A 23144-nucleotide genomic window follows, 5' to 3' on the forward strand; every position below is an offset into this window, starting at 1 on the left:
ATTCCATTCACAATGTCGATTTTTAGTAAATTTCTGTGTTGCATTGTTACTTTCTATTGAACGTACTTGTGAGTTGGTGTGGCCTATGTCTATGTTGGTAAATAATATTGTGTGAGGTGGTCAAAATTGACTGGAAATGACTGGAAACAAATGTTATTGAGGTTAATAATACTGTAGGGACAAAAAAGGCCCAAATTGTGTGATTTTAGCTGTTTTATAATTTTTTGAAAAAAAATCCAGATCCAAAACCAAAACCGAAACACAAAACACCAAGGAAAAAAATCCAAAACCAGATTCAGATCCAAAACCAGGGGAGATCCAGATCCAAAACCAAAACACGGGGATATGTGCACATCACTAATAATTATACTAATGCTTTCCAGTATTTAATGTTTATGTATTTGCCACATAAAATAAAAAATCCATTACCACTTACTTTCATGGGTTTAATAAGGTGAAACAAGTAGTATTTTAGGATAAAAAATGAAAGTTAAGACTAAAGGGTGATGTTATAGTAACCAGTACTGTGCAATGATATTTCAAGTATTCTAGATGATGTAAATAGCAATATTAGTGGTGTAACTAGGTTAGGGCCGCGGGGGCTCATGCCCTGGGCAGTGGCGTAACTAGGGCAGGGCGGGGTTCGTGCCCTGGGCGCCGTTGGACCGGCGGCGCGGGGGGCGCCGCTGGCCACGGTACCGGCCCGCCCGCCCTAGTTAGCCAGTGTAGCGCCGACCGCAATGAGTGCGGTCAGCGCTACACATTTACACAGGACCGGCGCTAGGCTTCCACCGCCGGTCCTGTGCTGCACGCCTGAGCCCGTTCCCTCCCCCAGGAGGCGGGATCAGGCTGTGCATAACACATGCATCACCGCCAGTGCTGGCGGCGATGCGTGTGTTAAACAGCAGCCAAAGAGAGTCAGATAGACTCTCATTGACTGCTGCAGCACCCACTGCAAGAGCCGGACTTCCGTCTGGCTCCTGCAGTGGGTAATGGTACTGACATCATGACGTCTGTCCCATAATGCTGAGCGTGCCCGCCCGGGCGGGAGCGGCGTCACGATCCGAACAGGAGCAGAGATTCAGGTAAGTATATTTTTATAGATATATATATATTTTTTTTTGTAACCTATCTGCACAATGGGGGAGGGGGGTGGCTACTACCGGGGGGACCTCTACTGGGGGAGGGGTGACTACTACTGGGGGAGGGGTGGCTACTACTGGGGGCACCATTGGGAGCACCTACTCTACTGGGGACTACTACTTGGGGGGGAACTACCACTGGGGGCATTATGAAAGGGACCTACTAGAGGCACTGCACTCGGGGGACCACTACTGGGGGCAATAATAGGAAGGGCCACTACAGGGGGCACTGGATAGGGGGGATCACTACAGGGTGCCTGCATAAGGGGACCACTACTGGGAAAACTGCATGGGGGGGACTACTGCTGGGGGCACTATATAAAGGGCACTGCATAGTTGGGGGACTACTACTGGGGGTGCCATATAAAGGGCACTGCATAAGGGGATACTGCTACTGGGCGCACTGCATTGTGGGGACTGCTATTGGGGGCACTGCATAAGGGGAACACTATGTGGGGCACTGCATTTGGGGGGGCCTCTACTGGGGGTACTGTATAAGGGGCACTACTATGGGCCTGCATAAGAGGGACCTCAACTGCATACTGGGGGTACTGTATAAGGGGTACTACTGGGGTTAAGGTGCATATGGATAGGAATGTTCAGCGTGAAAATAAAGGGGTGTGTCATGTTGACACGCCCCATTTTTAAGTGACCACGCCCATTTCCCCCCCGCGCGCATTTCGGCGTGTTAGGGGGGGGCTCCGTTTTCAAATTTGCCCTGTTCTCCAAATACCCTAGTTACACTACTGGCCCTGGGTGCCATGGGATCGGTGGTGCAGGGGTAGTTGCCGGCCACGGTACGGCCTGTCCTAGTTAGCCAGTGTAGTGCAAACCGCAGTGAGTGCGGTCAGCGCCACACATTTATTCAGGACCGGCTCTAGGCTTCTCTGCGCCCAGCGTTGTCCTGTGCTGCACAGCCAAACCCCTTCCCTCCCCCTGAGCGCTTACCCAATAGTGAGTATGTAGACATTTGAGTCTACATACCCACTATATAGTTAATTAGTCACCAAACTAGTAACAGCAACGCACTCACATTGTGGCCTGGTTATAAAACAGAATAAATTTGTCATATATTAAGTTTAAATAACAATATATGAGGCAGTATGCCCGTCATGTGCAAAACCATGCTCAATAATAATCAGATACAATTAATTCTGACAATAGTATTTGTCCAGTTACAGGACGCTAGATAGTTCATGAGAGTTTACTTATTCAGTGTCTATTTAACCAGTCGTTAAACTGGCAACAGTGTTTTATATTCAGTGTGTGTGACATTTATATAGTGATCTGGCCACACAGTACGGGCAGTTTGTTCACTGGGTGTAATTTACACTCAGTAATAACTAGATATAATAGAATGTGACTGTAATATTCGTCCAGTTACAGGACGTTATATTGTGTTTGAGTCTGCATATTCACTATATAGTTAACCAGTCATCAAACTGGTAATAGTATTCAATGTCAAGCGTCTGGGACACTCACATTTTGGTCTGGTTATAAAACACAGAGACAAATTTATCATATATCAAGTTTAAATAACAACATATGATTCTCACCATGGTATTTCTCGAGTGACAGAGCGTTTTAAGAATGTTCCAATGTGTACAAGTCTATGGGGTCTATTTACTAAGCAGTGTTAGGAGACAGAGTGAAAAGTGATAAGGTGCCAGCCAATCAGCTCCCAACTGTCATTTTTCAAACACAGCTTGTGAGATGGCAGTTAGGAGCTGATTGTCTGGCACCTTATCACTTTTCACTCTGTCTCCTAATAGGGCCCATACACCTATACGGCCAGTATAAGATCAGATCAATCTTACGTTTTCCCTACGATTCTCCCAGAGCTCCCTGGCAGTCCCTGCAGCATGTTTGTTGTTTTTCTAGCATAGGATCAGTCGTAAGATCGATCCTTTGTCTCACAGGCTCATCAGGGAAACAGTCATTGAAACGATTAGAAACAACACAAGAAAAGATAAGATTTTGTCTGGTGCACTGATGGGATACAAATTATCCTGATATTTTATCGTAACTCAGAATACATATAAAATATAACTTTTATTAGGATTTATTAAAATAATAGCTGTGTCCAAAAATAAAGGCGAAATATAATTAAAATGAAGAGGTATAAAGAAGATTTGTAAACATATGTAAGAAAAATATTAAGTGGTTTAAAATCCCACCTGTCGTCGGTCATTCACACGTATTCAATGTGATACCCAGTATTTTTAATGTGTGGTTCGTCAGAAAATACTTGCGATTTTAATATTGCTGCAGAACATTTATATAACATATATTAGTACCTACATAAAAATTATAAGATAGGTAATGTGTAAGAAAGATAGTAACATCAGCATATGTTAATTAGGTTTTTGTTAAATGGGGAGTATACAGGAGAAGTAGTTCGTATATTGCTGTTGGTAAATTTTTCTCACAGGTTCTGCGATGTAATATCGATATTATGAATAGTCCCAGTATTAATTAGCTTTCCTCCAGCAGTTGATAATTGTTATATGTATATACATGTAATGTGGATTCCAAATAGTAGTAATCTTATACTGCTGGCATGTGTTGCTTATTTTTGTAATTGCAACAAACCTGTAACATCCCTCAATAAAGATACATTGCAGATACTCTGTTATTAAGTGGTAAAGTTTCTACCTAGTCAGTATTCATTTACCAATCTCAGTTTTAGGTACTACGATATTGTGCCTCTGACCGGCGGCAGCATGGATCAACGCTGCCGCCGGTCAGAGGCACAATTGAATGCCATACACGTTATAAGCACCTAATAATATGTATAGGTTAAACCCAGTGTGTATATAAATTTTGTGTTGGAAAACGAGCGCTAAAACCCTGTGGCTTCAGGAGTGAGCTGGGGTGTCTTAACGAAATACTGCCAGCACATGGGGAGTTGGTGAAATCTAATGTATATAGGATTATATAAAACAAACATATAATAATCAATATCGTAGTTCCATCTTATGATTGTGTGAAAATCGTGTAATTGTCCAGAAATCGCTTAGGTGTATGGGGGCCTTAACACTGCTTAGTAATTAGGCCCCTATGTATCATATCTCACTGAACCAGCAACAACTGGTAACAGTGTTTCAGCATTTATGTTTGCAACACTCTTACTACGGTGAGAACAAAATACATACAGAGAAATTCCTACCTGTTAATTAATTGTGAATATTAAAACCATATATTCACATCATGAGATCTGTGGCCAATATCATGATAGTAATATATTATTAAGGAGCCACCGGAATATGCCAAATAAATAAAGACATAAGCACACTGGATTATAAAGATATCTCCTTATTCACTAACAGACACTAATATACAGCAAAATACTAACAATATATAATTATTAAAAGATAGGTTGATAAGGCCGTGTACCGTTACTGGCACTTATCGTTTGTGTACTCGTGGACTATTTTATAATGAGTACATCAGTTATACTAGCACATCTTACGTATGAGAAATTAATTCTCCCACCGTATCGAATATAACAACTGCATCTATCCTATTAGTATTGATCACATGTGAGGAATGGAGATGTATGGATTTATTCAATAATTGAACTGTTTATCTTTAATATAATTAATATCTCTCCCAAGTGTTAATTACAGGGATTTGCAATAATCACATTTTCAATTACTGAGCATGGATATCTATTAATATTATAAATAAGAAATAAAAAACACACACGGCAGGGTTTCTTTTTTATTTAATTTCACTTTGTTTATTACAAATAGTCACACAATTATCATTTTGTTGCTTTAATTTTTAACCTCTATTTCGCTGGATTGTGTTCCTTTTGGAACCTTTTAATGTATACCCAATAAAGAAATACATATTTTTTTTTATTATGTACGCCATATAGAAAGACAAACTTTTCTTTCTATCTTCCTACGAATATTGCAGTACTTTTTGTCTGATGGCAGCACCCCCATTCTGGACATATCAATTTCCCTGATATTAAATATGGGGACACTGGGTTAAACAATATACAATGTGTGCAGATGTACTTTTACCTTTGTATCTTAAATACATATACATTCACACAGTTTAAAATTACTTTAGTAGGGTCCTGTATATCATGAGATTACATTTTACCTATTTTTTTTCTATTTTAGAGTAGCACATACTGTACTTAATAATCTAAAAAAATAATAGAAAATTAAATACTGTAGAAGCATAGCACTAGGTAGCAGTACTGAAAACATGAGGTGCATTTAAAATGTTTCCTATGTTTCGTTAAAACAAACATACCAGTGAGGCCAACTGAAAGGGGAGATGTTGTTGTACATTCTTTATCTTTCATCCCCTTATTTTATTCTCTAGGGATGAAGATCATTTTTTGGGCTTGTGGGACATTTTCTAAACCACGTTCAGCTGGAGAGATATCAAGATCCTTGGGGTCCACAAGTGACTTCAGGGTGAATTTTTGTAGAATTGTGGTGAAAAAAATGAATAGTTGCATGCGGACCAAGCTTTCACCAATACATGCTCTCTTTCCTGGAATAATTGAACAAATTAAAGTCTATCAGTTAAAAGACCAGAAAGTGGATACAAAATGGAACACAAGATATATTTCTAAATGTGTAAGTCATGGATTGCAGTAGGCAAACTTTTATATACCTGCAGCAAATGGCATAAAGCCATTATTTTTCTTAAACTTTCCATTTTCATCCAAAAAGTGTTTGAAATTGAATTCATCAGGAGTCTCGAACAGTGAGGGGTCTCGTAAGACAGTGGTCAACACAGGCAAAACATCTGTACCCTGAAAAATAGAAAAGTTAGTCAACTTCTAATCTAATGTACTCAGTCTTGTTTTACACTTTTTTGTTCCCATTTGTAAAGCACAATGGAAATGCACTGTAAATGTATATAAAAATAAATAATTGTGTGTTTTGTGATTTTTTTTTTATAATTTCATATGCTACAAACATGTGAAATTTGTTAAACATCCATAACACATAATAAACAAATGAATTATCTATTAATTTCACAAAGTCCCAAAAATGCCTTTAGGTACTTTGTTGATCAACTGACATCTTGTATCATAAACTCTAATCGAATACCTATACTTTTTTAATGTTCTATTATTTTACGAGCATTTATCATATTTTTCCTAGCAATACTATTTCATTTAGCCTACCATGGAAAATAAAAATGTTCACTGCTATCTCTGTAGCTCACAATTATTACACTGCAATCTGCTATAATATGGCTGTTAACAAATCTGAATTCAGTACTCTTCGAAAATATAATGTATAGTTGAAATGTCCCAAATTTAACAAATGCAATTTATAAGCCTGAAAAGTTCTTTGACCAGGGTATAACAAGGTGGGAAATGTGGATTGTTTCAACTACAATTATTGAACATAGAGCAGCACAGACAGTGTAATTGTTAGCATTACTGTCTCAAAGCACTGATATCATGGGAGCACTGATGTCATGGGATCAATTCCCACTTTGGCCCTAACTGTGTGGAGTTTGTGTATTCTCCCTATGCTTGTGTGGGTTTCCTCCGGGTGCTCCGATTTCCTCCCACACTCCAAAAATACACAGGTAGATTAATTGGGTCCCCCCAAAAAAATGGACCCTAATTCCACTATATAAATAACTGGTAATAAATAATAATAAACATATCACCACAGTTCATTTAGTTATCCTGGCTCTATGGGCCCTGGATAAAGGTCTCGCCTTGGGCATCTTTGCCTATAACCTTTTCCTGTCTTTCAGTTTCTTTTCTACATTCCCTTTGTCGATCTCTTCACATTGTCTCTGTCTCCTAAGTCAAAATTGGTTGTTGTCGAAGAGAACACTAAACAGTGCAGAAAAAGGAGGCTTGCCCACCAGCATATGTAATGTCACAGAGAGGGTTGGGACCATGAACCTGAGCATCTGGCACATCCTAAGTGCAGCTTTCCAGGGTGCAGACACCCTTCAAGCCAAATATAAGTGATAGGGGGCAGTGATGCAAGCAACCCCTCGACATTGAGTCCTGGGCATTGGCACCACTCACACAGCCCTAGTTGGGGCACTGCTGTGATTAACCTTTTGGCCTTCACTAGAATAGGCCCTTTTTGAAACAGATGCTTCAAGGCTATTTGATAAATTGCCCTGATAAAATATATCTTATTGCCACAATGTGCAGCAATAAGAAATGAAAAGTATCAGGGGAAAAATGTGCATATTTTTAAATTGGTTCCTACATTTGGTATAGGCAAAATATTGCAAATGTGCTTACATAAACCCCATTGATAATTATATTACACAATAAAGAAGCAATGTTATTACTAGTGGTAATGAAGTAAAGAAAATAGTTCTGATGCATCCTCATCCTTCTTATTTCCATTTAACAAAAATATATATAAATTTGAATAAACCATGATTGCAACATGTAGATAGCTTTCCTCAAAATAAGTGAAACAATTAATTGTATTGTAATCTTGTTAACTGCTAAGATAATGTTAGTAGTACACCAGAAACCATTACTTTAGGAATGCTGTATCCATGGAGGTTCACGTCTTTGGTGGTACAACGGATACACCCCATGGGAAGGATATCACTTATTCTCTGGATTTCATGTATAACTGCATTCATATATGGCATCTGGTTCCTGTTATCCACACTGGGTTCTCGTTCCCGGCCAATCACCTGATCAATCTCCTCATGCAGTTTACCTATATTTTAAAAAAATAGATACTGTACATATTTGGTGTGAGACAGCTGAGGTACCAATAAAATCTTTTCTGTATGCTTTTTTTTATTAAGGATTGATGGACAGACAGTATGTAATTATTTTTAAAATATGTTATTTGGTTTAATCACATTAGAAATTGATACACAATAAGTACACCACTGAATATGATAAGATACTTTGCTCTAATTCCATTGGATTCTATGGATGACCCTTTTTTTACTTAAGCATGGCATTAGTATGGAAGATTACTCATGTTAATGTCCAGCTGTTGCTCACAAACATTGAAGACAGCCATTTCAAGGCATGTAGCATCACTTTAGCACTTCATTTTTATTCATCTCTCTTCAGCTCACAAAATGTCTGCAAACATAAACTGTCAGATTTTTCTACCTAATTGGGCTATCTTATGACTTAAACCCAGAATGGCCACCTCCTCTGTGTTTTATCAGGAGGCTCATACACATATAAGCCAAAACTTTATGACCACGTCCATATAAAGCTAATAACATTAACTATCTCTTAACAACAGAGTATGTCAAGGCCAGGTAAGTCAACATTAAGTATTCATAATCAACCTGAAGGCAGAAGGTTTGTGCAGGAAGAACAAATCCGGTCCTCTTAACTTACAGGAGTTAAGAAATCTGCTGGTAATGTTCTGGTACCCAAAAAACAAAACACATCTTCAGAGGTCTTGTGGATATCACACCTCCATGGCTCAGAGATGTTTAGGTGGTATATGGAAGAGCAATAGTATATTAAGCAGGTGGTCATAATGTTTAGGCTTTGTAAAGTAATTATAGTCAGCAGTAGTATTTGTGTTCTCTATCAAACTCCTTATAGCTCTCTTTTTGCTCTTTTCCTGCTTCTGTACCTCTATTATTTCTCAACCTTTCAACAGGGGCCTGTTTGATAGTAGCTGTGGTCCCATATCTGTAAAATGGAAGCGTCTTTTCCAATTTAACTTCAGTGTATCAAGCATGTCCTTTATAAAAAATGTGTTGAGGTCAAAAGAAGATGAAATTAATTGGTTTGTTGCAGATATTAAACACTTTGGGTGGTGGAATAATTGTGTGTTATAAAGTTATCAAATAAAATTTTTCTAAAGTAAAATAACAGTTATTGAATCGCTGAATAATCAGCCACAAAAAAGTATAGTATCAGCACCACCGCCATCTAAAACTATGGTAGTTTTAATTCATTATTGTGATAGGCAGACTAAGCAACCAATCAGCTTGTAGCTATAATTTATATTACACAGTCTATAAAATGACGGTTAGGAGCTGATTGGTTGCTATTTGCAACTTCTCCATTTTATATCTGTGTGGGAGAATGATTAAGTGTTCTCAATCCAAATGATATTCTTTATTCCCATAATCAGTTATAAGACTCCTCATACTGTGATTGCAGAAGGAAAAGTATGATGATATGTATGACTCTAATCCAATAACAATAGCTAGTGCCATCTAGTTCTGGAGGAACAGGGCTGGGTTAGGTGAGTACCTAGGGCGAGTATGGGATTCTGAGTCCTTATTAGGTTTTAAAGGCAGAATGGTATAAGCATCATTGAAAGAGGTATGAGCAAGGTTGCCTTAATGGATTTGTTGAAAAATATATATGAGAGGGGTAATTAAATCATCCTGTAGTATTTTCTAATAATTAGAGATGTGCAGTTTGGTTTTCCTGAAATTCAAACACCCCTGAACTTTGGGGTTACGAGTAGAACAGAGTCCTGGCTTGGGTCTGCTGTCACTTCAGAACACGGATTTAAAAACCAAGCTTGAGTTTTGGATTGCATGTAAACAGGTCCAAATTACACGATTTTAGCTATTTTTATTGATTTTTAAAGAATCCAAAACCAAACTAAAACTGAATTATTTTGTGATAAATTGATTCTTCTAAAAATAGAAGAATAGGTTGCGCTGCTGCTGCTAGATAATTTGCTTGATTGATCCACGTGACAAACTTCTCTGAATCACAAAACATTTATTACGCATAACAAAATAGACATACAGGTTGAGCCTCCCATATCCAAAAATTCGGAAATACGGAATATTTTCAGCATGACTGAGATAATGAAACCTTTGATTTTTGATGGTTTAACGTACATAAACTTTGTCTAAGGCACAAATTATTAAAAATATTGTATAAAATAACATTCAGGCTGTGTGTATAAGGTGTATATGAAACATAAATGAATTTCATGTATGTACACAATCTTCTTTTGATGCACAAAATTATAAAAAATATTGTATAAAATTACCTGCAGGCTGTGTGTATAAGGTGTATATAACACATAAATACATTCTGTGTGTATTTTTGGGTCCCATTCCCAAGACATTTCATGATAATATGCAAATATTCCAAAATACTGAATATTCCGATATCCAAAATACCCCTGGTCCCAAGCATTTTGGATATGGGAGACTCAACCTGTATTGACAAATATAATATCTCTGTAGAGAATATATTCCAACAAATTAGTTGCAAATACTGTGACAGCTTAATATAACTGGAATGTATGTATCAATGTTAGGATACAGTTTAATTCAATTGCTCACCGCTCAGTGTTTCAACTGTGTTGAGTATCCAATGAGTTCATTGAAAGAACAGCATGTAGGCTGATATTTGCAATAATAAAAAGCTCTTTTTATTGAATAAAAACTTTTGAATAGTGTCACCAAAAATCCACTGAGGCGACTCTTCCCGCAATGGAATATACAATACCAATCTCCCTTCTTTGGAATGTCCGGTTACACATGTATATCTGTGTCTGGCTGGGATCTGTAGTGCGCCAGTGCTGTTATTGAATGAGTAGATATGTAGCACTTGATTTGATAGACAATCACTGAAATGGTGTCCACGTAGTGACAACTTGTTTGGTAATGCTCACCTCTAGATAGCAAGGCAGAGTGGCGGCTGTGTGTAGGGCACGTACCTGACCGTCACTGTGGTCTGGCAGTGGTCTTGTGACCTCACTGGAGATGCCGATGATACTGCTTGTACTCACGACCAGAGTAATAGCTGATTTGGCTTGTGTAATAGCAGGGCAGGGTAGCGGCTGTGAGCAGGGCATGCACCTGACCGATGGTGCAGTCTGGTAACGGTCTCGTGGTCCTGCTGATGATGTGATTGCTGCTGCTCTCTTTACCGTCCTGGCTCCCAGCTGATTGAGCTCTGGGTGAGACAATGCCTCTCTGCACAATGGGTGGAATTGGCGGTGGGAAAAAGGTCAATTCCAGATGGTGATAGCGCTCAGTCACTGCAGATAAAACCCCTTCGACACATTTTTCGCTCCTCTCTGGGAGCTTGAAAAACTGAGAGGAGCAAAATGCGTCGCATACTGTACTTGTGCCAATGTCACTTTGCCTCTTTATCACTAGTAAATACTGTCTCTTATCATAGCTCTCCTGCCTAGCCTCACATCCTTTATCTGCTTACAGTCTATTTTAATTTTCTGTTTCTTCATGCATTATATCCCCACTTTTATTGCACTCAATAATAAATTTGTGTTAATGTGCATACATATTTACCAACACTGTTCTTTCACTTGCATTTCTGCAAATCTTTTGCACTTTTTCCTGCATTCATATTTCATGTATATTTCCAATTTTCGTCCCTCTATTGTACTTATCCACACCATGACAATGTTTTCTTAACCCCTTCACTCAGTCTCTACCTAATCCTCTGTTCTGCCCCCTGCTCCCACCTTTATCCTTTCCCCCTTGTCTCTTCTCCTTCTCCCCCCTCCTCTACCATTACTCCCCTTTTATCCTGTTCTATCCCCCCTTTCTCCTACTACCCCACCGCTAATCCCTCCTCCTACACTCCTCTCTTTGTTACTTCACCTCACTGCGATCCACATCTCACTAGCTGCTCACCTCCTATAGGTTCCCTTTCTAGCTCAGGTGCCCGCACCATTGCTACACTCTACTCATATTGGTCCCCCAAATTAATCTCACCTCCATGCTACAGCAACCCTGATAATCTTATTCACATCTCCCCCACAAATGCTGTCCCTCTATCCTGTGCCCTATGGTCAGTTTGTAATAAACTGGTCCCCACCCATGACCTTTTCATCTCCAACTCACTACATCTCCTAGCCATTAATGAAACCTTGATTTCACCCTCTGACAACACTTCTCCTGCTGCTCCCTCTTCTGGGGGCCTCACCTTCTCTCATACCCCTCATCCTGGGGGTCGCCATGGTGGTGGTTTTGGGGTTCTTCTTTCTGCCAGTTATTCCTACCAGCTAATACAATCTGAGCCATCCCTTGCATTCTCCACAATTGAGGTTCATGCTATATGCCTCTTCCAACCATTACACCTCAGAGTAGCTGTCATCTACCATCCCCCTTGCCCTCCCTCAAAATTCCTTGACAACTTTGCTTCCTGTCTCCCTCACTTTCTCTCCTCTGATCTTCCCTCCATTATCCTAGGTGATTTTAATTTTCCAATTGACATTCCCACAGAATCCTCTGTCTTTTAGCTCCTTACCCTCACCTCTTCATTTGGTCTCTCCCAATGGACCTCCTCACCCTCTCATGTGAATGGGCACTCACTTGACCTGGTCTTTACTCACCGTTGTGATATTTCTGATTACTCCGATTCCCCACTTCCCCTCTCTGACCATCGCCTCCTCTCAACTTATCTCCCTCCTCTACCTCCTAAGGCTACCATTACTAAGCATAAAATGGATGCTATTGACACTTTTTCTTTTTCCTCCCTGCTGGACTCGCTTCTTTCCCTTTTCCTTTCTCTCTCCTGCCCTGAACAAGCCACTTCCCTGTACAATGCCTCCCTTACTTCTACTCTTGTCTGTGCTGCACCAGGAATGACTACTCGCCCTTGCAGATCCACACCACAACCCTGGCATTCCAAATGCACCAGATATCTGCAAAAGTGTACATGAATTGCCGAGTGTCAGTGGAGGTAATCACGCTCTAAGGTTGACTTCCTCCATTTCAAATGTATTTTCTCATCCTACAGTGCTGCCCTGTCCCTCTCCAAACAATCATATTCCAAGAACCTCATCTCCTTCCAGTCCTCAAAGCCCCAGCATCTCTTTGTCACTTTCATCTCCTTCCTCTGCCCTCCTCATCCTCACCTCCCATCCTCACTTTCTACCCTTGATTTTGCCACCTATGTTACATTTCATCTAAAATTGACTTCATATATGAGGACATCATATCCCATCAGACCCTCAGCACTCCTGCCCCTCCTCTCCCTGACCACCATTCCCCATCTGTCTCACCAACTTTGCCATCCTTCTCTCCCATTTCTGGAGAGGTAGTCATGGCCCTCATCTGGTCCTCCTCTCCTTCCACCTCACCCCTTGACCCCATCCCTTCCCATCTGCTCTGTTACCTGTCTCCTTCTGCCTGTTTCCATCTTGCCCACCTCCTCAATCCCTCAATCTCTCCCTGTCATCTGGAACTGTCCCTTTTTCATTCAAACATGCCCTTGTCTCCCCAATTATTAAAAAACCTACCCTTGATCCTAACATACTCTCCAACTACCGACCCATTTATCTCATTTCTTTTGCTTCCAAACACCTTGAGCATATTGTTTACAACCGCCTTACCACCTTTCTTTCCTCCCACTCCGTCCTTGACTCAGTACAATCTGGCTTCCTCTCTCTCCACTCCACTGAAATTGCCCTCATGAAAGTTTGCAATGTCCTCCTTGCTGCCAGATCCAAGTCTACTGCCAGAGATCTACTCTCTGCTCATTCTCCTTGAACTCTCTGCTGAATTACACACTGTAGACAACCCTCTCCTCCTCCAAATCCTTCACTCTTTTGGTCCCTCTCCTGGCTGTCCTCCTACCTCTCTGATTGCTTCTTCTCTATCTCCTCTCATGACTCCTCTTCCACTCCACTTACACCAGGCATTGCCCAAGGTTCTGTTCTTGGACTTCTCCTATTCTCCCTATATACGTCCTCTTTAGGTGAACTCATCAACTCTTTTGACCTTGAATCTAATCTCTATGCTTATGATGCTTAAATCTACCTTTCCACCCCTGACATCTCCCCCTCTCTCCTCACCAGTATCTCCAACTGTCTCCCTGCTCTCTTCCTGGATGTCCCAGCGCTTTCTTAAACTTAACATGCCTAAGGCTGAGCTGATCATCTTCCCACCCTCTTCCATTACCTCACTTCCCACAATTTAATTATCTATTGATGGCACAACTATTTCCTCTAGTCCCAAAGTGTGCTGTCTTGGGGTTATCCTAGACACCTCCCTCTCCTTCAAACCTCCCATGCAGCACCTCTTGCAGTCTTGCAGTTTCCATTGCAAAAATATTTCCAGGATTACACCCTTCCTCACCCTGGATGCTACTAAAACACTCATCCACTCTCTGGTCATCTCCATATTGCACTACTGTAACCTTCTCCTAGCTAGCCTCCCAGTCTCCCACCTCTCTCCACTACAATCGGTCCTCAGTGCTAGTATTTACACTTTCTTCTTCTCCTTACTCCCCACAAGGGCACCTAACACGTGACTGCTAACTCCCTGCTGCTTATTGTGAGTGTGTTAAATTGCTATTGCAGTAAAGTACATAAACCATGTTGTTGTTTTGCACTGTTATGTACTGTAAGTTACTCATTTCTTGTTCACGTATTAGTTTTTGTACCCTGTAAGGCGCTGCGGAACACTTGTGGTGCCATATAAATTAAGGATAATGATAATTGTGCAGCTTCCAGTGGTCAGCAATGTCATGATTATAGCACAAGAAGGTTATACCGTTTCTGCGAAACTATGAGACAAGATATAGACTGTGCTGAATGGTCTAAGTTAGGGTCACTAAGTGAAATAAACTCACCTCCCACAATTAAGTTAGGGGTATCATATTTCACAAGTAAATTAGACATATTTTTAAAAGGCAAAATGTATTGTATTAAGGGCATACATTTCTCACCATTGAATAGAAGCTGCACTTACAGGTTGTCTGACACCACATCAGTATTTGTATATTGGAGATTTTAATAAAAGAGAATGGTAAAATCCTTCTTCTTTTTATCAAAGGAGGCAGTAATGTACTACTGAATCCAGGGGCTTCTAATGGTGGCTTGAGGGTCCTGTAACCTCTGTTTCCTCTAATAGGGGCAAAAAGGTCTGGCAAAACTCAATGTCTCTTAATAGCAGAGTTAATCTGTTCCACATTCAAGGATAGATGCCTAAGGGCGGAAGATATCAGTTGGCAGGCTTAGGTTGGAAAAGAAGAAGGAATCATCATCCTAATCCCAATCTAGAAAAACAACAACACTTATAGTATGCATGTCAAGCAGTTTCTTTTCTCATCCTATCGAGTAAGACAACTACAGTATATCATGAAGAAACTTACAAAACACAATTTTAGAAGAACTAGGGGCTGTCTAAACCTCGAATGGAGGAGTAGTGAAGACAGTTAGCCCCCTTATAGAAGGGAAAAGGAGAACCAATTATTGTATGACAACTCATCAATTTGGAGGTGGATTAGCAGAGGGATTTGAAGCAGGAATATAAGTAAGATCTAGCCAGGTCAGAATTCTCAAAAATAGATGGTTTACCATCAATGAATGCTCTTAATTTTGCTGGATAAAGAAGGGCAAATTTTGTGCAAATAAGTATTGACAAATCAATTATTTCGATTTCTGAGCCAAAGAAGTGGAAAAGTCTCAAAATATGAGAATTTTAAAATTGTGTACTTCAAGAGTACTTTAAAGATACAAGATAAGACCAGTTTCAGGCGCTACCAATTTTCAGCATAAGAAATACCTTATAAACAAGTCATCTAATCTCGCAACAGCATAAATATAAACATAAAGGTAATGCTCTCCTGTGCCAATCTTGTCCAACTGTGATGTAGAAGTTTTCTTGTCCTTACGCCTTCTTTCCAACAGGGAAATTTCTCAATAGTATGGAACAAGGAAACACAAATAAAGGTGGTATAAGTATGATGATCAAAACTATAAACACAACTAAATGGGGCCATGTATATGTCACCAGTGTCTTAAATGGGGACACCGTGAAACCACTCCCAGTGTTCTCATGCAAAAGGAGACAAATTCTGCTCACATTATATTCTTACATATGTGAGTAGGATAATCTTCATACAAAAGGTATCTATAACTCATAAGGATGATTTGGCAAGACTCTTTATTAAGTACTGAGTTTAAATCTAGGTGCTTACATAATATCTTACATCAGTAAGTATAGTTCTCCTCATATAAAGGTATCTTTATACTCTCAAATACGTGGAAATAAATATAATGAGCTGTAGAATGGATGCTCACACTGATTCTTACATCAACAGAACTATTCACACTCTCATCAGGGTTTCTTTTGGGACTTAGGATTTATCCAAGTCCACAGATGAATCATGAAAATAAAAATAAGACACTCCTCATGGTGCAGTAAAATCACAAAAGAAGTTTAATTATAACAAAAAGATATAAAATGAAGGGTTTTACTTCATACCAGATAGAAATTTTTTGCAGATCAAACAGAAACAGCAGCAGCTAACAGAGCCCGGGTACTTCCAAAGCTGCAGAGGTCCTGGATCAAGGTTCTGGATGAAATAAAGATCCCCTTAACATTCCTCCAACATGTTTCAACACAAATGTGTCTTTTTCAAGGTGGAGTGTAACTGAAAGGAGCAGGGGTTTAAATACCTCCCAACCGGAAGTGAAAGACCAGAAGTTAGCCGGCGCTACGTGGGACAATAAACTATAACAATCCTTGTGTATAAAGCAAGGCTGAAAATCCTCACCACAAGAATACTTGTGATGGGAGACATGCAATAAGACAGGGAACCAGTCACTGCTGGCGCATCCTCCGTGAGATGTAAACAAACGGGCGCCATCTTGTCCGCTTGTTCACATCTGAATAAAGTTATTCAGATCACATGATCAACACCTGTTTGTATACAGAAGTGATCAGCACCAAGTGTTTAACAAATGGTGGTCTCCATGGTAACTAAATTGAACCTCTGTTTGTCCATACTCAGCTTCTGTTTTAAACAATGCACGGACATAGTGCATAAATAATTAAATCAAACATTAATTTCAGCCTGGAAGGCTGAAGTGGAACCTCTGAAAAATATATTCATTGCTCTCTCTCCTTTTTCCATTTTTTATATGTTATTTAATTTTTTGTATCTTGTTTTATATATACAAATGTGTTTTTCTTATTTTCATTGTTCATATAACCATCTATGTTATATATTATATACGATTTGTATATATCATTGTATTGTATATATATTTTATATGTGGTATTTATGTAGCCATCCAGGCTGAAATTGATGTTTCAAATAGAGCACCAATCCTGCACCAGCCATTTATTTTGTAATTAATAGTTTACAGTTTTGTTTGTCCTCTCTCCAATTAGCTGTTAATCAAGTAATATGTATCAATAGAATAAGTAAAGCTTGCTGAGGTGCTACCCACTACTTAAACATTATACAAATCACATATACAAAGAAGAAAAGTAAGTAACTTTAATGGGTGCACTGGGACCCACGTTGGTAATTTAAAATGTAATATTTTTAATAGGTATGCATTAAAATCTCACTATATTAAATTTGCTAAGATGGTGAAATATAAATGATAGAATTGTGCAAAAGAGATGAAAATTAATTTGTACAATAAAATATGCAAAACAAAACCATTGTCAATTTGTCATTATTTCAATATAATCAGTGTTTAGTAGCACAGTGGTTCATTACTTATTATAGTTTATTCTGTTATTTATGTTGCAAATAATTATTTCTTAAGGTTAAATGCCTTCATCATCTTCTAGAAGGAAGTAGCAAATTGTATCAAACAATGCAGTGACTACTATTGTATATAGTCAGTTTTCCAAACTGATACAATGTCTTCTCTTCCTATACTTAGATGCCTTACCATTATGTATTGCCATACAATGCTTATAGTGAATCTTTGTTAGCTATGCAGTATACACAAATATATGTTGTAGTTCTGAGTCTCTTAGCTGTAAGGTCAAATCCCACACAGCAGGTATATGTTAGTATGTAATTGGTCAACACACTTAGTATTAATGGGTCTCCACTAAATACTGTATGATATATAATGGTAGTAGTTCCCATTATATCATGTGTGCGTGAATCACATATCATAAAAAAAAAGATTTTATAGGTAAAAATGTTAACCTTTGCAGCTCTGGGTATTCATGTATACAATAGTGCAACTGAACCTTTAGGCAATTGCAATCATTGCCAGCACTGTGTATAATACATGTATCACTTTATACATCAGTAGCTGGAGCATAGGCCTCATATTTAGCATAGCTTTCACTAATTGTAGGCAATAGCAATTAGTCTCAGCACTAGGTATAGTGCATATATCATTTTACTTTGACATCAATGGCTGGGATTTATATCCATTTAACAACATATTTAACATTGGATTTTAGTAACATGACATTGACAATCGGCCACAGATAGCCTATGGCCGTTTCACCAGTCAGGCTTTCTCAAGGCATCACCTGTCATGTCATTTCCTTTTCCTTAAATCCCCTTCCCTAAGTTCTGATTGGTTGTCAGCAAATCAATCATGTTTAACATTATTAGAATGATAGTATAGTCTTAATAGTAATCCAACAACATCCACTTCTTAGAACATAAATATGAACAATGTGTTTCATTATATTATGTATAATGTTAAAACACATCCTCTGATGTTTTTATTTGTGATTTCCTATACAGATATACTATATAAAATTTGATTTTGAATTTATCCATTAAATTATTCCTTTATGTCAGATCTTCTTTATCTTTCCATTTGATGTCCAATTTAATTAGATACTTTTATATATCTCTCTCATAGGGGGTGATGATACTTCTATCATGATGGAAAGAAGTATGCATAGTGGCAGTGATTTATGTTCTCTAAATGCTGATTGGTTGTCAACAAATCAATCATGTTTAATATTATTTGAATGGTAGTATAATCTTGATAGTAATCCATCAACATCCACTTCTTAAAACATAAATATGAACAATTTACTTCATAATATTAAGGATAATGTTAAAACACATCCTCTGATGTTTTTATTTATGATATCTCAGACAGATATCCTATATAAAATTTGATTTTGAGTTTATCCATTATAAAGATATAAATTATTCCTTTATTTCAGATCTTCTGTATCTTTCCATTTAATGTCCAATTTAATCAGACATTATTTTTATATTTATACATATCTCTCATAGGGGTAATGATATTTCTATCATGATGAAAAGAAATATACATAGGGACAGTGATATATAAGACACATATACCAATATATATCCAAGGTATATCACAATCCATCTCCATCCATCTAGCATTATCATGGTCCATTTTATAACAATGTTCAACATTCATTGTGTTCAACTTTTAGATCACTTCATTTCAGTATTATTATCTTTTAGGTAGTGATCACATTATTAGAATGGTGGTATAAACTTAATAGCAATCCACTAACATCTACTTCCTAAAACATAAATATAGTAAATTTACTTAATAAAATTGGAAGTAACATTAAAACACATCCTTTGATGTTTTTATTTGTTGTTTAATGGCCCGATGTCCTTTATAAAATTTGTTTTTAAGTTATCCATTATATCTATAAGAATAAATGCTTTTTACCAGATCTTCTATATCTTTTCCATTTGATGTCTAATATAATATCCAATCATTTATCTTTTATTAATTAATATCACAGGGAGTGGTGATATATCTTATGAGAAAAAGTAATAGCATATGTGACATACATTTCACATGTGTATAAGGCAGGGGTAGCCAACCTCGGTCCTCGTGAGCTACCAACAGTTCACGTTTTCCAGACCACCTAGCAGGTGCACAGGTGTATTCATTACTAACTAACACATTTGAAAAGATCCACAGGTGGAGCTAATTATATCACTTGTAATTCTGTGAGGAGACCTACAAAACATGCACCGTTGGTAGCTCTGGAGGACCAGGGTTGGCTACCACTGGTATAAGGTGTATCACAATCCATCTTTATCCATCTAATGTTACCAATTATCATAGTAGATATAGTAACAGTGATTTAGATTAATTATAATCAGATTTTAGATCGTTTCATTTCAGTATTATTACCATTTCAGGTGATGTGATCATCTTAATCATGTTTAACATGGTTTGAATGGTTGTATAGTCCTAACTAATTCAAAATGGTTCTAATAAAGTTTTCTAATAGGGGGTATCTTAGCCTGTTATTTTGTTCTCATATAAAAGGATTAAACAATGTGCTTAAACCACCAAATGAACCCTACTATTGATAAAAGTGATAGTGATCATTTCTATTAAATACCGTGCACTGCAAATGTGTTACTATCTCAAAAAATTCTAATGCAACATGTTTGTGCAGTTCTAATACACATATGTACTAAAATATATAATAAGTATATTAATGTGAATATTTAATAATTCTCTTATGAAAGTGAAGTGATTGAGTGAATACAGTTGTCACTTTTATAATCTCCTATAAGTATGTAAGTGATCATACTGTAATATTTGGTAAGTACAAGGTGTGACAGATGATGTATTGTCTATATCACTCTCTTCCTCTAATCCCTTAATCATATCCTATCTTAGATCTAATAATGGTCCTTATTGATGTGTTGTTTCCCCCTTATTTTTAGGGGATTTGTATATTCTCTATACTCTCCAGTTATTTGATATCAGTTTACACGGACTCTGGGCATGATTCAGAGCCGGACGCTCTGACAAGAGTGCTCGCTCTGAATCAGGGCCATCCTAACTAAAATTGGAGCGGCCACCTGGCCGCTCGTATAGCTGTGGGTGACCACCCACAGCTTATGCAAGTGGCCAAAAAGATGGTCGGGACCATCAGGCTTGTGATCGCGACCCTTGCGGTCTCGTTGGCCGCAAGCCCGGAGTGCTTTTGGCTCTATCAGAGCCAAAAACACTCCCACTAACTTCACTAGTGATGTCAGTGGGGCCAGACCCAGACGGTAGGCGTTCCCATGGGAATGCCTCCATCTGGGCAGCCACGCCCCCGGCACGCCCACCAAACGGGGCGTGCTGTCGATGGTGACTGACCTTTGGTGCGAGACCCAGAGTGACGGCTTCCCCATTGCAAACCGGGTCTCGTGCATGCGCATGATGGAGCAGCCTCCGTCGTGCTCATGCGGACTTGGGCAACATCGACCCACTTGTGAGCACTCAGCGCTCGCGAGCGGGTCTGAATTAGGCCCTCTGTCCTCAAGTTTGTATCATTGTGGGGATAATCCATTTATTTAAAGGGATCAGAGAAAGGCAGCAAATTGGTTATTTTCTTTCCATCATGATAGAAATATCATCACCCCCTATGAGAGAGATATATAAAAATTTAATTAGACATCAAATGGAAAGATATAGAAGATCTGACATAAGGAATAATTTAATGGATAAACTCAAAATCAAAGTATATCTGTATAGGAAATCATAAATAAAAACATCAGAGGATGCGTTTTAACATTATACTTAATATAATGAAACACATTGTCCATATTTATGTTTTAAGAAGTGGATGTTGGTGGATTACTATTAAGACTATACTACCATTATAATGTTAAACATGATTGATTTGCTGACAACCAATCAGAATTAGGGAAGGGGATTTAAGGAAAAGGAAATGACATGACAGGTGATGCCTTGAGAAAGCCAGACTGGTGAAACGGCCGTAGGCTATATGTGACCGATTGTCAATGTCATGTTACTAAAATTCAATGTTAAATATGTTGCTAAATGGATATAAATCCCAGCCAGTGATGTCAAAGTAAAATGATATATGCACTATACATAGTGCTGAGACTAATTGTTATTGTCTACAATTAGTGAAAGCTATGCTAAATATATGAGGCCTATGCTCCAGCTACTGATGTATAAAATGATAAATGTATTATATGAGCTGCAAAGGTTAACATTTTTACCTATAAAACCTATTTTTTATGGTATGTGATTCACACACACATGATATAATGGGAACTACTACTATTATATATCATATGTAGTGGAGACCCATTAATACTAAGTGTGTTGACCAGTTACATACTAACATATACCTGCTGTGTGGGATTTAACCTTACAGCTAAGCGACTCAGAACTATAACATATATTTGTGTATACTGCATAGCTAACAAAGATTCACTATAAGCATTGTATGGCAATACATAAGGATAAGGCATCTAAGTATAGGAAGAGAAGACATTGTATCAGTTTGGAATACTGCCTATATACAATATTAGTCACTGCATTGTTTGATACAATTTACTACTTCCTTCTAGGAGATGATGAAGGCATTTAACCTTAAGAAATAATTATTTGCAACATAAATAACAGAATAAACTATAATAAGTGAGAACCACTGTGCTACTAAACACTGATTATATTGAAATAATGACAAATTGACAATGGTTTTGTTTTGCATATTTTATTGTACACATTAATTTTCATCTCTTTTGCACAATACTATCTTTTTATATTTCACCATCTTAGCAAATTTAATATAGTGAGATTTTAATGCATACCTATAAAAAATATTACATTTTAAATTACCAACATGGGTCCCAGTGCACCCATGAAAGCTACTTACTTTTCTTCATTGTATATGTGAAATTAATGTTTGAGTTCATTATTTATGCACTATGTCCATGCATTGTTTAAAACAGAAGCTGGGTATGGACGAACAGAGGTTCCGTTTAGTTACCATGGAGACCACCATTTGTTAAACACTCGGCGCTGATCACTTCTGTATACAAACAGGAGTTGATCATGTGATCTGAATAACTTTATCCAGATGTGAACAAGCTGACAAGGTGGTACCCATTTGTTTACATCTCACGGAGGATGCGCTGAAAGTGACTGGCTCCCTGTCTTATTGCATGTCTCCCAGCACAAGTATTCTTGTGGTGAGGATGTTCAGCCTTGCTTTATACACAAGGATTGTTATAGTTTATTGTCCCACATAGCACCGGCTAACTTCTGGTTTTTCACTTCCAGTTGGGAGGCATTTAAACCCCTGCTCCTTTCAGTTACACTCCACCTTGAAAAAGACACATTTGTGTTGAAACATGTTGGAGGAATGTTAAGGGGATCTTTATTTCATCCAGAACCTTGATCCAGGACCTCTGCAGCTTTGGAAGTACCCGGGCTCTGTTAGCTGCTGCTGTTTCTGTTTGATCTGCAAAAAATATCTATCTGATATGAAGTAAACCCTTCATTTTATATCTTTTTGTTATAATTAAACTTCTTTTGTGATTTTACTGCACCATGAGGA

The 23144-nt window shown here is 38.2% G+C and overlaps 1 protein-coding gene across 1 annotated transcript in view; it reads right to left on the reverse strand.

Annotated features, from left to right (window-relative positions):
• Positions 1-4866: 4866 nt before the first annotated feature.
• Positions 4867-23144, reverse strand: part of LOC148502842 (cytochrome P450 2C23-like) — a 38077-nt gene continuing 19799 nt past the window's right edge. The window contains exons 7-9 of the mRNA XM_088449281.1: positions 7647-7834; positions 5784-5925; positions 4867-5660 (exon numbers count right to left, since the gene is read on the reverse strand). Of these exons, the coding sequence (XP_088305407.1) occupies positions 5476-5660; positions 5784-5925; positions 7647-7834 (515 nt within the window). The 3' untranslated portion in view covers positions 4867-5475. The remainder of the gene's footprint in view (positions 5661-5783; positions 5926-7646; positions 7835-23144) is intronic.

Source organism: Taudactylus pleione, unplaced genomic scaffold, assembly GCF_031769625.1.
Source record: "Taudactylus pleione unplaced genomic scaffold, aTauple2 ptg000481l, whole genome shotgun sequence".
Taxonomy (NCBI): Eukaryota; Metazoa; Chordata; class Amphibia; order Anura; family Myobatrachidae; genus Taudactylus; species Taudactylus pleione.